The sequence below is a fragment of the Microcaecilia unicolor genome, chromosome 3 (genome assembly GCF_901765095.1).
Source record: "Microcaecilia unicolor chromosome 3, aMicUni1.1, whole genome shotgun sequence".
Lineage (NCBI taxonomy): Eukaryota > Metazoa > Chordata > Amphibia > Gymnophiona > Siphonopidae > Microcaecilia > Microcaecilia unicolor.
The window spans coordinates 510,797,494-510,811,186 of NC_044033.1; the positions used below are offsets into that span (position 1 = coordinate 510,797,494).

Below are 13,693 nucleotides of genomic sequence, written 5' to 3' on the forward strand. Positions count from 1 at the left end.
TCCTGAACCTTTTCCAAGGTAATGGTGGTAGTAGCTGCCTTTCTCAGGTGAGAGGGTATCCAGGTTCTCCCGTACCTAGACAACTGGCTCATCAGAGCGGACTCGGCAAAAGAGAGTCATCATGTCACAGCCAGAGTGGTCTCAGTACTGCAATCTCTGGGCTGGGTCATCAATATACCCAAAAGTCACCTGACCCCCTCTCAATCTCTAGAATATTTGGGGGTCCGGTTCGACATGGCCTCGGGGTTTGTTTATCTACCCGACCAAAGGCGGTGTAAGCTTCAGAATCAGGTTCGTCTGCTTCTGAGGATACCTCGCCCGCGAGCTTGGGACATTTTCCAGCTCTTGGGGTCGATGACGGCCACTTTGGAAGTGGTGCCATGGGCGAGAGTGCATATGAGACCTCTGAAGATTGCCCTGCTTCAACGATGGTCTCCGATGTCCCAGGATTATCAACGCAGACTCACGTGGCACCCTGCGGCCCGACTCAGTATGAAGTGGTGGCTCTCAGACAGCATGCTACGGCGAGGAATGCTGCTAGCACTTCCCGATTGGTGCCTGGTGATAACGGATGCCAGCCTGAAGGGCTGGGGAGCACATTGCCAGGTAAGCTATGCCCAGGGTCTATGGACACCCGAGGAAACGGGGTGGTCCATCAATCGCTTAGAACTGAGAGCGATATTTCAGGCGCTTCTGGCCTTTCACAAAACTCTGGAGGCACTGGCTGTCAGAGTTCTGTCGGAAAACACGACAGCAGTGGCCTACATAAATCGACAAGGCGGCACTCAGTGCAGAGCACTGGCCGCGGAGGCCGCTCTAATTTGCCACTGGGCCGAGCTACATCTGCAGCTTCTGTCAGCAGCTCACATAGCAGGTCAGAGCAACGTGCAAGCCAATTTTCTAAGCAGGCATCAAATCGACCCAGCGGAGTGGGAATTGGCAGACAAAGTGTTCCTTCAGATCTGTGCCAAATGGGAAAAGCCCGTAATGGATCTTATGGCGTCAAGCACAAATGCCAAAGTCCCGTCCTTTTTCAGCAGACAGAGAGATCCTCGCTCACCGGAGTTGGATGCCTTGGCTCAACCCTGGCCTCCAAGCCTCCTGTATGTGTTCCCTCCTTGTCCATTAATAGGGCGGCTCCTCCTGCGAATTCGGCTACATCAAGGAGTGGTGATCCTCATTGCCCCGGATTGGCCCAGGCAGCCGTGGTATGTGGACCTCCGGCGGATGCTGGTGGAGGCTCCCCTTCCTTTGACTCTGTGATACCGAACCTGTTGATGCAGGGCCCGGTGACCACGGAGGATCCATGCCGCTTTGGTCTTATGGCATGGCTATTGAGAGGGCGCAATTGAGAGACAAGGGCTATTCTAACAAGGTCATCTCCACTCTCTTGCAGGCCCGCAAGTGTTCCACTTCCGTTGCCTATGCTTGGATCTGGTGCTAGTTTGAGGCTTGGTGCGCTTCTAAAGCGATCACACCCATGCGGGCTTCTGTCTCACCGATACTTGACTTTCTGCAGGATGGTTTACAAAAAGGCTTGGCCTATGATTCCCTGCGTGTTCAAGTGGCAGCATTGTCATGCTTTCGGGGGAAGGTCGCTGGCCTCTCCCTGGCTTCACATCCAGACATTGCACGGTTTCTGAGAGGGGTGCTTCAGCCCCGGCCTCCCGTGCGGGCCCCTTGCCCGGCCTGGAACCTGGAGCTTGTATTAAAGGCTCTTCAGTGTTCGTCCTTCGAGCCACTGAAGCGAGCTTCGGAGAAGGATGTGACTCTAAAGACAGTCTTTTTGGTGGCCATTGCATCACTGAGACGGGTATCTGAGCTCCAGGCGCTGTCCTGTCGAGACTGTTTTCTGCAATTCTCAGAGTCCGGAGTAATGGTACGTACGGTGCCTTCCTTCATGCCTAAGGTGGTTTCAGCGTTTCACCTAAACTAGCCTATCTATTTGCTCTCCTTTACTAGGGAAGAGTTTCCAGAATCCTTTAGGCAGTTGCACCTCCTGGATGTGTGCCGGGCTCTGTTGTAGTATCTGCAGATGTCAAATGCTTTCAGGACCTCTGATCACCTTTTTGTATTGTTGTCAGGTCCTCGCAGAGGGTCTCCAGCGTCTAAAGCCACTATAGCCCGTTGGCTTAAGGAAACCATTTTTTCTGCATATCTGCTGTCTGGCCGGCCTCCACCTGAAGCCTTTAAGGCTCATTCCACAAGAGCGATTTCCTCCTCTTGGGCTGAAACTGGAGCACTCTCTCTTCAAGAGATATGTAGTGCAGCAACATGGGCTTCTAAGCTTTCTTTTGCCCGACATTACAGGATGGATGTGGCTGCCAGGAGGGATGTGCTTTTTGGAGCATAAGTGCTGACGCGTGGTGTGGCTTGTTCCCACCCTATCTAAGGATTGCTTTGATACATCCCATTCGTAATGGATTCATCTGCTGCTGATGACAAGGAAGGGAAAATTAGGTTCTTACCTTGTAATTTTCTTTCCTTTAGTCACAGCAGATGAATCCATGATCCCTCCCTGATTGACTCTGTTTTGTGTTCAGTTTTTTCTGCAGACATGTTCCCTCATTGGGAGAAGTTGGAAAACAGTCTTCAGGATTTCTGTTCTTCTACAGGAAGTTGAGTTCGTCCCTCCTTTGTGTTGTTGCTCCTGTTCTGGGGTGTTCGTTCGCTGTGAGGAAAGTTCATGTTTATGCTACTTTGCGGTTTAACACTGCTTTGGAAGCTTCAAAATACTGAGAGATAGATGGAGCTAGCCGTCCTAGAGGCACTATGGTTCTCAGTGTCCTCTATCTCCCCCTGCTGGTAGGCAGACACAACCCATTTGAAATGGATTCATTTGCTGTGACTAAAGGAAAGAAAATTAGCAAGGTAAGAACTAATTTTCCCATCCTGCTGCCATGGGGCCAAAGCTCACAATATGAGCTACAAAATCATGTAGCCCAAATAACACTTGGCCCAGCAGCAGAGTACAGCGCATTTAAGGTACTTCTCTTGCTGCCAGGCCAGATGAGGTAATTAAAGGAATAGATTGGGACCGCCGTTAGAACGAAGTACAATGTGTTCCACTCTTACCACCTTCCAGCGTACTTACAATTGCTCCTGCCGCATTCCCTTTTTTCCTAAAATTTGAAAAGATTCTATCCCTCAAACCCACACAATCAAACTGGAATTTGTAGCCTGATGATGTGGTCCAGGGAGTTTATAGCTGCGTTAAGAAGAAAAAAAAAAAGAAAAAAGGTTTAGACACGTTTTTGGAGGGAAAATGTATCAATTAGTAGCCATGTAGACTGGCCAAGCCACAATCTAGCCCTTGTGTGAGAAACAAGGAATAGATGTGCACTTGGGAATTTGCCAGGTTCTTTTGTCATAGACTGGCCACTGTCAGAACTGAGCTTCCTGGAATTTTGGTGTGACCCAGAATATTATGCTCATTATTAATTCAGTAAGCAAGATTTTAAATCTTAAGAGGTGATTAAAAATCTGTTGGTCCACGTAAAGATTTTTTTTAAAGACTAAACAACGATGCTAAAACTGAGAGCTTAGATGTCAGAGAGTGATTGTAAAGCACTCTTGATGTCTGTCTTCCTTAGTATTTTTTTTTTTTTGTTACATTTGTACCCCGCGCTTTCCCACTCATGGCAGGCTCAATGCAGCTTACATGGGGCAATGGAGGGTTAAGTGACTTGCCCAGAGTCACAAGGAGCTGCCTGTGCCTGAAGTGGGAATTGAACTCAGTTCCCCAGAACCAAAGTCCACCACCCTAACCACTAGGCCACTCCTCCACTGTTGCTACTATTTGAGATTTTACATGGAATGTTGCTATTCCACTAGCAACATTCCATGTAGAAGTCGGCCCTTGCAGATCACCAATGTGGCCACGCAGGCATCTACATAGAATGTTGCTAGTGGAATAGCAACATTCCATGTAGAATCTCCAATAGTAGCAACATTCCATGTAGAATCTCCAATAGTATCTATTTTATTTTTGTTACATTTGTACCCTGCGCTTTCCCACTCATGGCAGGCTCAATGCGGCTTACATGGGGCAATGGAGGGTTAAGTGACTTGCCCAGAGTCAGAAGGAGCTGCCCCCCCAAAAAATACAAAATTGCTGCACTGGCAACAGGCTAGAGCTGCCTTGATCAATGAGACTTTCTAGCAGCAATCCAGGTCTGCTTTGAACGTATTTATGTGGCCACTGGGCATCCCTCCCCGGTATACATGTGAGACCTCATAGACTTACCATCCAGCATTCTGGAACACAAAAAGATCAGCACGCATATTCTTGAATCTCCACTACCCCAGTTTCAAATGACTTAAATATAAATCAACATATGCATCCAGCTTCTTCTACATTAGCACGCAACTATGGAATGCACAACCAAATGTCATAAAAACAGTGCACAACCTAACAATCTTCCGAAAACTACTAAAAACCAACCTGTTCAAAAAGACATACCACAATGATCCATCCTAAATACCAGACAACAATACTCTACCAGAACCAGCCAAAACGGAACTCTCTATACCTGACTGCTTCAGTCACTCTGTCACCAATGAACGTTAATGCACAGCCACCTTATTTCTCACGCCGGAAATGAACTGGCAGCCCAACTTACTCTTATCATTTATGAACTTTAATGTAACAGCACTTTGTACTTCTCATTCCGGAATGGCGATCGCCATTAAGGCATTATATAAGCCACATTGAGCCTGCAAAAAGGTGGGAAAATGTGGGATACAAATGCAACAAATAAATTTTAGCTATAGGCATTTTGACAGTAACAGGTGCCAACTGGATACTAGCCACATCAAGGCTGTCCCAAACCACCTTAGTTGATTGTCTATTCTACCCCAAGCCAGTTGGGGCACCCACTTCCCAAATTTTCTCCTTTCAAGATTGAGCACCCCACTATGCCTTAGCAAATTTCACAATAACAGTATTCTAGATCATCAAAACTGCGCTATTCTAAACGAACAAATACTTAACTACTCCCGTCATTGGGGGGGAATCTTGAGAACTGGAGGATATGCTGAAAGAAGATGGCAGCCATGAAGAATGGAAACAGGCTGGCTGTCCTGGCCCTTCCTCATGGAGCCATGGCCAGTCAGTCAGAATCACTAGTTATTCACAGGTGTTTATCAACACCATAACTAAGGATTCATGGCACACTGGGCCTGAAATTGGTCGAGATGTCAGTTTTTGCATCGGCCAACAGCCACATTGCTTTGAAGTAAGGCAGGGGGGATTCCCCAGAGTTACGTTCTCCCCCCCCTTCCCCATCTGAGTCTGGGGCAGATTTGTAATTATGGACAGGTTCCCTGATGTGAGGTCTTTCGCAGCCTCATACAGTCCGTCGTTCTATGTCATCTGGATTGCTGTAACGGGAGTTTATGCTGGATTTAAAGAGCAACTAATTAAGAAACTGCAGACGGCCCAAAATACAGCGGCCAGATTGGTTTATGAAAGTGCCACGCCCCTCCGAGAGAAACTTTATTGGCTTCCTGTCAAGGATGGAATCACCTTTAAACTCTGCTCTCTAGTTCACAAAATCCTATATGGTGAGGTACCTGGCTACATGATAGCTCTCATCATCCTACCTCTCGGGAATACTTTCAGGCTCTCCCGTTCATATATTAACCTTCATTATCCAAACTGCAACGTACAAATCCACGTATGCTACATCCTTCTCTTTCATCAGTACTCAGCTTTGGAACTCTTTGCCGAAAACCATAAAAACCATCACCAACCATCTAACTTTCAGGAAATCACTAAAGACCACGTTATTCGGAAATGCTTATCCCACATGTGTCTCCACTGTTGGATGTGCTTCGATCTAGAGACCTTTTGGACACATTCCTCTTCCCTCCTGGTTTCCCTAATCCTTCCGTCCATTCCTACTCTTCCCCATTATCTCTTGTAGGTTTTTCTGCTGTATTAGCTTCATTTTACTGCATTGGCGTCTGCCTCTGTGGTCCGTTGTAAGCCACATTGAGCCTTACACTGTTGGGAAACTGTGGGGTACAAATGAGATAATAAATAAATGTGGCAGCTGCCCATTTTCACACATGCAGTTTGATTCTGGGTGTATTAGTTTAAGTGATAGGCCTGCCACTGTCCTTGAAACAGTAACGTGAGTGGGCAGATGGTAAGTTGTAAGCCGCCTCTTTTCCATTTACATCAGCTGCAGTTTATACACTGAAAAACGGTGGTGCTTACGGTAACAATATCAAAAATAAAAGTTTGCTATTATCCAGTAACTAAGATGCACAGTGGGAGATAAGTGTCGCTGAATTTTGAGCTCCTGATTTTTGTGTTTGTAGCAGTAGGGTGTTTGATATTCTGGAACTCTTAGGATGGTCAGCAACTTAGTGACAGAGATGTTTTTGAACAATTGGCTTTTCTCCGCATTTTTTGATATTGTGGAGTTTTTCCCCCCACTGTTTCTGTTTCTCTATTTTAAATGAAAAACTGATGACATAGAAGGAGACTGTTTGAAACAGTTGTCTTAATTGAAAAACCATACTGTTCTCTCCCCGTCGCACAAAATCTAAAAATTCTTGGAGTTACCATCGACCGAAACCGAACTCGATACTCACGTGAAGAACACAACGAAAAGATGTTCCACTTTATGTGGAAACTCAAAAGAGTAAAACCTTTCTTCCCAAGATATATCTTCTGTACCCTGGTACAGTCATTGGTAATAAGTCATCTGGACTACTGTAACGCACTGTGCACTGGCTGCAAAGAACAGACTATCAAAAAACTCCAAACAGCCCAGAATACCGCCGCCAGACTCGTATTTGGAAAAACTAAATATGAAAGTCCAAAACCCCTAAGAGAGAAACTTCACTGGCTCCCTCTCAAGGAACGCGTTGCATTCAAGATCTGCACGATAGTACACAAAATCATTCACGCAGACGCCCCAATCTACATGCTAAACCTTGTGGATTTGCCTCCCAGAAACGCCATAAGATCATCCCGCCAATTCCTCAATCTGCACTTCCCCAGCTGTAAAGGACTAAAATACAAGCTGATACACACCACCACCTTCTCCTACTTGAGCACGCAGCTGTGGAATGCTCTACCTACAGCCCTGAAAGCTATTGACGAAATAACTAACTTCCACAAATCCCTGAAGAGACATCTCTTCCAGAAGGCCTACAAAGAGAAGCCATAGCCTTACAAAACTACCTCACCAATTCACACAGTTATCACAGTCCACCTTCAATCCTGCCTAACACCTTCCTTCTCTCTTCCCTTACTTAATCTTTGTACAATACTAATTGTATCTGATAACATGGAATGATTATGTCACAACCAAACTCTGTAAGCCACATTGAGCCTGCAAATAGGTGGGAAATGTGGGATACAAATGCAATAAATAAATAAATTGAGGCTAGGTGTTTGCTGTGTATCTTAGCTATTGGATGATAGCAAACTGTTTTTATTTTTTTTAATATTGTTATATTGTTGCTCTTTTGCTCAGTTTTCTGATAGGGATTTCTCACAGTAAAACATTTTGTTTCCTTGGCAGCAAGTTGGAATAGACAAAGGAGATATTCCTGATCTTACTCAGGTGAGTAGAAACTTAAATATCTTTTCAACTGTGTATCTATTAAAGCAAGAAATGCTATATTTTGTTGACATTTTTAATGAAGTGATAAGGAAACAATTTTCTTTTTGACTTAGTACTGTGGACTAAACAAATGTAGAGGCCATTTAAAGAGATTGATATGCAGTGAAAGGCCAACAGCTTAGGCCTTTAGAATTATACTTGTTTTGTGTCTACGGGTGAAAAGGAACAAAGGAATCAGTGCAGTGATTTCAGCAGTAGTAAGATATACTGATAAGATGCAACAGACACCAAGATATGGGGAGGGGGGAGAGAAAATAACTCATACACAATGAATTATGGGGTAACGGCATCTTCTCTTATATACATTCAGTTCTGGGAGGGGTCCCCAAAGCGATGATCACTTTGGTCCTGGCACTGCTCGGTGAGTCCGAGGAGCAGGTCAGAACTCCTGGGTGTGAGTCTTCAGTTTGTTACACCAACAAGAGTGTGCACCTTTGTTTGATTGGCCCAGCCCTAAGGGAGGTGCTTTCAGTCTGGAAGATCGTAACTTGAGGTAGCTCCGTGGGCGTAGACTGGGGGGGGGGCGAGGGAGGCAGTGCCCCCCCAAACGACGAGCGACTTACCCGACGTCGCTTCGGCGAACTGGCGGGCAGGGCACCACTGAGTAAAAGCAACAAGCAGGCACGCTCGTCTCTGTCCGCTTCCCTGCCCTCTCAGCGTCCCGCCCGAAAGGAAATGACCTCAGAGGAAGGCGGGACACAGAGAGGGCAGGGAAGCGGACGGAGACGAGCGTGCCTGCTTGCTGCTTTTACAACCGCCGCTCGCTCGCCGACCCGCCTGTTCGCCGCTGGGAAATGCTGGCTCCTCACTCCTACACACGCTACACCTACACACACACTCCTGTCTAGTCCACTGGAAGGTAGGAAGCCATTTGGTAAATCTCTGCTTTCACTCCCCCGTGCAGCGTTCACTCAAACCTGTGAGCTGCTGCATCCACGTGTTCTTTATGGGAGACAGATGCTGGGAAGGGGGAGGGGGGAGACGCTGGATAGAATGGGGAAGGGGATGGATAGAAACATATTAGCATATTCATTTGCATATATATATGCAAATGAATATGCTAATATGCTCCGCCCCATCCTTTGCCCCCCCCCCCAAATGAAACAGTCAAACTACGCCCATGGGTAGCTCTATGAATCATTACTGATGCTCTCCCTCTCTCTTACCCCGCCCCCTCATGGGAGCCTTAAGTTTGATGTAATCAGGCTTCAATAAATAATGATGCTCTGTGTACTGCTTTTTTATCAGTTTTGTGAGTTGCTCATGGAAAAATATTCCATTAAGTAGCAAGATGATCAGCCACACAAGCATTCATAGTATCATAGTAGATGACGGCAGAAAAAGACCTGCACGGTCTATCCAGTCTGCCCAACAAGCTAACTCATATTTGCTGCTTTTTGTGTATACCCTACTTTGATTTGTACCTGTGCTCTTCAGGGCACAGACTGTATAAGTCTGCCCAGCACTATCCCTGCCTCCCACCACCGGCTCTGGCACAGGCACAGTCAGTATAAGTCTGCCCAGCACTATCCTCACCTCCCCACCACCAGCCCTGCCTCCCAACCACCGGCTCTGGCACAGACCGTACAAGTCTGTCCAGCACTATCCCCGCCTCCCAACCACCAGCCCCGCCTCCCGATCTTGACTAAGCTCCTGAGGATCCATTCCTTCGGCACAGGATTCCTTTATGCTTATCCCACACATGTTTGAATTCCGTTACCGTTTTCATTTCCACCACCTCCCGCGAGAGGGCATTCCAAGCATCCGCTACTCTCTCCGTGAAAAAATACTTCCTGATATTTTTCTTGAGTCTGCCCCCCTTCAATCTCATTTCATGTCCTCTCATTCTACCACCTTCCCATCTCCGGAAAAGGTTCGTTTGCGGATTAATACCTTTCAAATATTTGAACGTCTGTATCATATCACCCCTGTTTCTCCTTTCCTCCAGAGTATACATGTTTAGTTCAGCAAGTCTCTCCTCATACGTCTTGTAACGCAAATCCCATACCATTTTTGTAGCTTTTCTTTGCACCGCTTCAATTCTTTTTACATCCTTAACAAGATATGGCCTCCAGAACTGAACACAATACTCCAGGTGGGGCCTCACCAACGACTTATACAGGGGCATCAACACCTCCTTTCTTCTGCTGGTCACACCTCTCTCTATACAGCCTAACAACCTTCTAGCTACGGCCACCGCCTTGTCACACTGTTTCGTCGCCTTCAGATCCTCAGATACTATCACCCCAAGATCCCTCTCTCCGCCCGTACCTATCAGATTCTCCCTGCCTAACACATACATCTCCCGAGGATTTCTATTTCCTAAGTGCATCACTTTGCATTTCTTCACATTGAATTTTAATTGCCAAACCTTAGACCATTCTTCTAGCTTCCGTAGGTCCTTTTTCATGTTTTCCACTCCCTCCGGGGTGTCCACTCTGTTACAGATCTTAGTATCATCCGCAAATAGGCAAACTTTACCTTCTAACCCTTCGGCAATGTCACTCACAAATATATTGAACAGAATCGGCCCCAGCACCGATCCTTGAGGCACTCCACTACTTACCTTTCGCTCCCTCTTCCAATGGCAAATTTCATTTTGGTTTCCTATTTTAACATAGATAATAGCAAGCCAAACAAATTAAAATCTCTTAATGTATCTGCAAACTGTAAGTTTTAAGACTATATAGATATATTCATGAAAAAGCAACCTGAAATAAGCTTTTGACTTTTTGTGGCATATAAATAAGTCAGGCTTAAGCTATATCCTCACTGGAAGGACTTTCTGTGCCTGCGTTCTGGCCACAGATAACTCATGAGAAGAACATAACTGATTTTGAATGAATGGTAGAGATTGTTGTCTGTACCCTCCAGCTCTTGAGACAGTGACGGGCATTTGTGAAGGAGGAGGTGGACGATTTAAGCCATTGGATGAGTGGAAGGTGGACCACTAGATGCTTGCTCATGGTGGTAATGTCTAATGCCTATAAATAGAGGTGATTAGACATAAGGTATATGGTATGAGAAATGGCGCACATAAATATCAGCTCAATGCTTTTCCCCTTTTTCATTTTTCTTTTCTGATTTGAATTTTAAGAACATATATTAGTGCAACACTATTTAGGTTGGTCGCATTTGTGCACTTGCGATCACTAGAGACGTGCAATCACTAGAAACTATACACCCTAGGAGTCTCCTTTGGAGGGAAGCAGTGGCGTAGCCACAGGTGGGCCGGGGCCCACCCACTTAGGCTCAAGCCCACCCAACAGTAGCACACGTTTAGTGGTAGCTGTGGAATCCCAAGCTCGGCCAACTGAAGACATCCTCCAGATTTTTTTTATTTTTTATTTTTGTTACATTTGTACCCCGCGCTTTCCCACTCATGGCAGGCTCAATGCGGCAGGCAATGGAGGGTTAAGTGACTTGCCCAGAGTCACAACGAGCTGCCTGTGCCTGAAGTGGGAATTGAACTCAGTTCCTCAGTTCCCCAGGACCAAAGTCCACCACCCTAACCACTAGGCCACTCCTCCAGATGGTAACGAAAACGCTACTGTCCATGATACCGGCACCTGCGTATGTTCAGATTTCAGCGCATGCCTGCTGCAGACTGCCAAGGTGGAAAGAAGCGTTTTCCCACCAGCTGAGATATTTTTTTGGGTTGTGGTTGGGGGTGGGGGAGAACAATTGCTGCCCACCCACTTCTTCCCTAGGCCCACCCAAACTCTGTGTCTGGCTACGCCCCTGGAGGGAAGGGAAGCACTAATCCCTTAATTCTATTAAAGTCACCAAAAATTGCATGCAGAAATTTGGGTGTGCGCTCGTTTTGTGTGCGCTATTTAATTGAATAACGAGCCAATTAGTGGCAATACTTGGCTTTTTGATAGGCAGCTAGTGTTAGTTGAAATCAATTAACATGTCTGCACATAAATGGGAAGGTGTTTTGGGGTGGAGTGTGGGCGAGGCTTCCAGTTGCACGCGCAATTATAGAGTAAGGGCATCCCGCATGTAATTTAAAGTAGGGGCATTTGCACTATGTTTTCTTTGGTGCAGATGGATGCGCCTAAATTTACGCATGATCCCTGCACTTAAGCGCTATTCTATAAACCGCACCTAAGTTTAGGTGCAGCTTATAAACTAGCACTTAGTGTTTTTTTGTTTTTGTTTTTTCTGGCACAGATTTCTTTTTTTTTTTTTTTTTTTTTGCTCAATGTTATAGTATTTTCCCTTGAGTGGGTGATCAACATTTTTGAGGGCATCCTCTTTATTTACATGAATATTTAAGACTAAGGTTGATCTTTATCTGCTGTCATTTACTATGTTACTGTGTTTGGGGTTTATGCGGAGCAGCTCGAGTGCTTTAGACCGAGACTAGGAAACACCTGTCGGAGACAGTCGAAACATGGCCTGTGTTGGGTCAATCTGTCAGCATTGCATGATTGGAGAATAAAACTTTGGTCACCTGGACATTGTGGTTGGCTTTTTTTTTCACTCTTTTTGGTTTGTCTGTGGGGTTTGTGCATGACATCCCTAGTTGCGCTATCTGAGCTATGGCCATCAAGTTACATAGATTAAAGCTGTCGGACATCTCCGCAAAATAACATTGTGGGCTAGTGGTAGTTTTCTATCTTTTAACCAGTTTTTAATCCACAGTAGAACACTACCTCCTATATCATGACTTTCCAATTTCCTCTGGAGTCTTTCATGAGGTACTTTGTCAAATGCCTTTTGAAAATCCAGATACACAATATCGACCCGCTCACCTCTATCTACATGTTGGTTCACCCATTCAAAGAAATGTGGTAGGTTGGTGAAGCAAGATTTCCCTTCACTAAATCCGTGTTGGCTTTGTCTCGTTAATTTGTGCTTTTGAATATGCTCAGTAATTTTGTTCTTTATAATAGTCTGTACCATGTTGCCCAGCACCGACGTCAGGCTCACTGGTGTATAATTTCCTGGATCACCTCTGGAACCTTTTTTTAAAAATCAGCATTACATTGACCACCCTCCAATCTTCCGGTACCATGCTTGATTTTAAATATAAATTACATATTACTAACGGTAGTTCTGCAAGTTTTTCAATTCTGTCAGTACTCTGACATGAATACCATCCAGTCCATGTGATTTGCTACTCTTCAGTTTGTCAGATTGCACCATTACATCTTCCAGATTTATGAATAGATTGGATGGACTGCATTGGAGCTTTCCAGGGACTTTGACAATTTCAGACGTTTTAGAACAAGGTCAGTACCAGGCAGGCTTTTATGGTCTGTGCCCTGAAAATGGCAAGGACAAATCAAGATCAGTTATACATATGAAGTATCACATCATACCTTACTTATGTAATGAGTTTATCTTGTTGGGCAAACTGGGTGGACCGTAGAGGTCTTTATCTGCTGTCATCAACTATGTTACAATATTAGATCTGCAGAGGTCAGACAGTGACAAACCTCCGTTACCCATTTGTAAAGATAACTGAGGTAATCGCAATTTGGGGTGGCTATTAATCCATAGAAATTTCCGAAGGAGACGATTATGTATTCTTAGATCATTAGCAGTGAGGTATATGGGGAAAGTTTGCAGGACATTTAACTTGAGGAAATATCATATATAGTGCTATGTAGCCTTGTAAGTGTAGAGGTAAGTTGGTCCACAGTTGTAATACGTCCTTTGTTTTTTGTAATTAATAAGTCATATTAACCCAGTAATGCTCAGATTCCTAGAAGGGTAAATACTTCGGTATTTTACTTTCTTCTATCCATTTTAAAGAAAAGTAATCTTTTCAAGTCACAGAAGTATGACTACCATAAGACATTAACTCAGGCTTGGCTAAATTGAGTTTTAATCCTCGTTAGTGTTTGTTGGGCTCCAGTGGCGTTCCTAGGGGCGCTGACACCTGGGGTGGATGCGCCCCCCCCCCCCATGCAGCGCGACACCCCCCCCCCCCCCGGCGAAAGAACACCCTCCCCCTGGGTGCACACCGCTGGGGGGGTGTGCCGTGTGCCAGTCAGCGTCGTTCGTTTCCATGCTCCCTCTGCCCCGGAACAGTTCCT

General features: G+C 45.5%; 1 protein-coding gene across 1 annotated transcript in view; it reads left to right on the forward strand.

Annotated features, from left to right (window-relative positions):
* Positions 1-13,693, forward strand: part of LOC115464823 (clathrin coat assembly protein AP180) — a 198,366-nt gene that overhangs the window by 121,741 nt on the left and 62,932 nt on the right. The window contains exon 9 of the mRNA XM_030195181.1: positions 7,542-7,583. Coding sequence (XP_030051041.1) covers positions 7,542-7,583 — 42 coding nt within the window. The remainder of the gene's footprint in view (positions 1-7,541; positions 7,584-13,693) is intronic.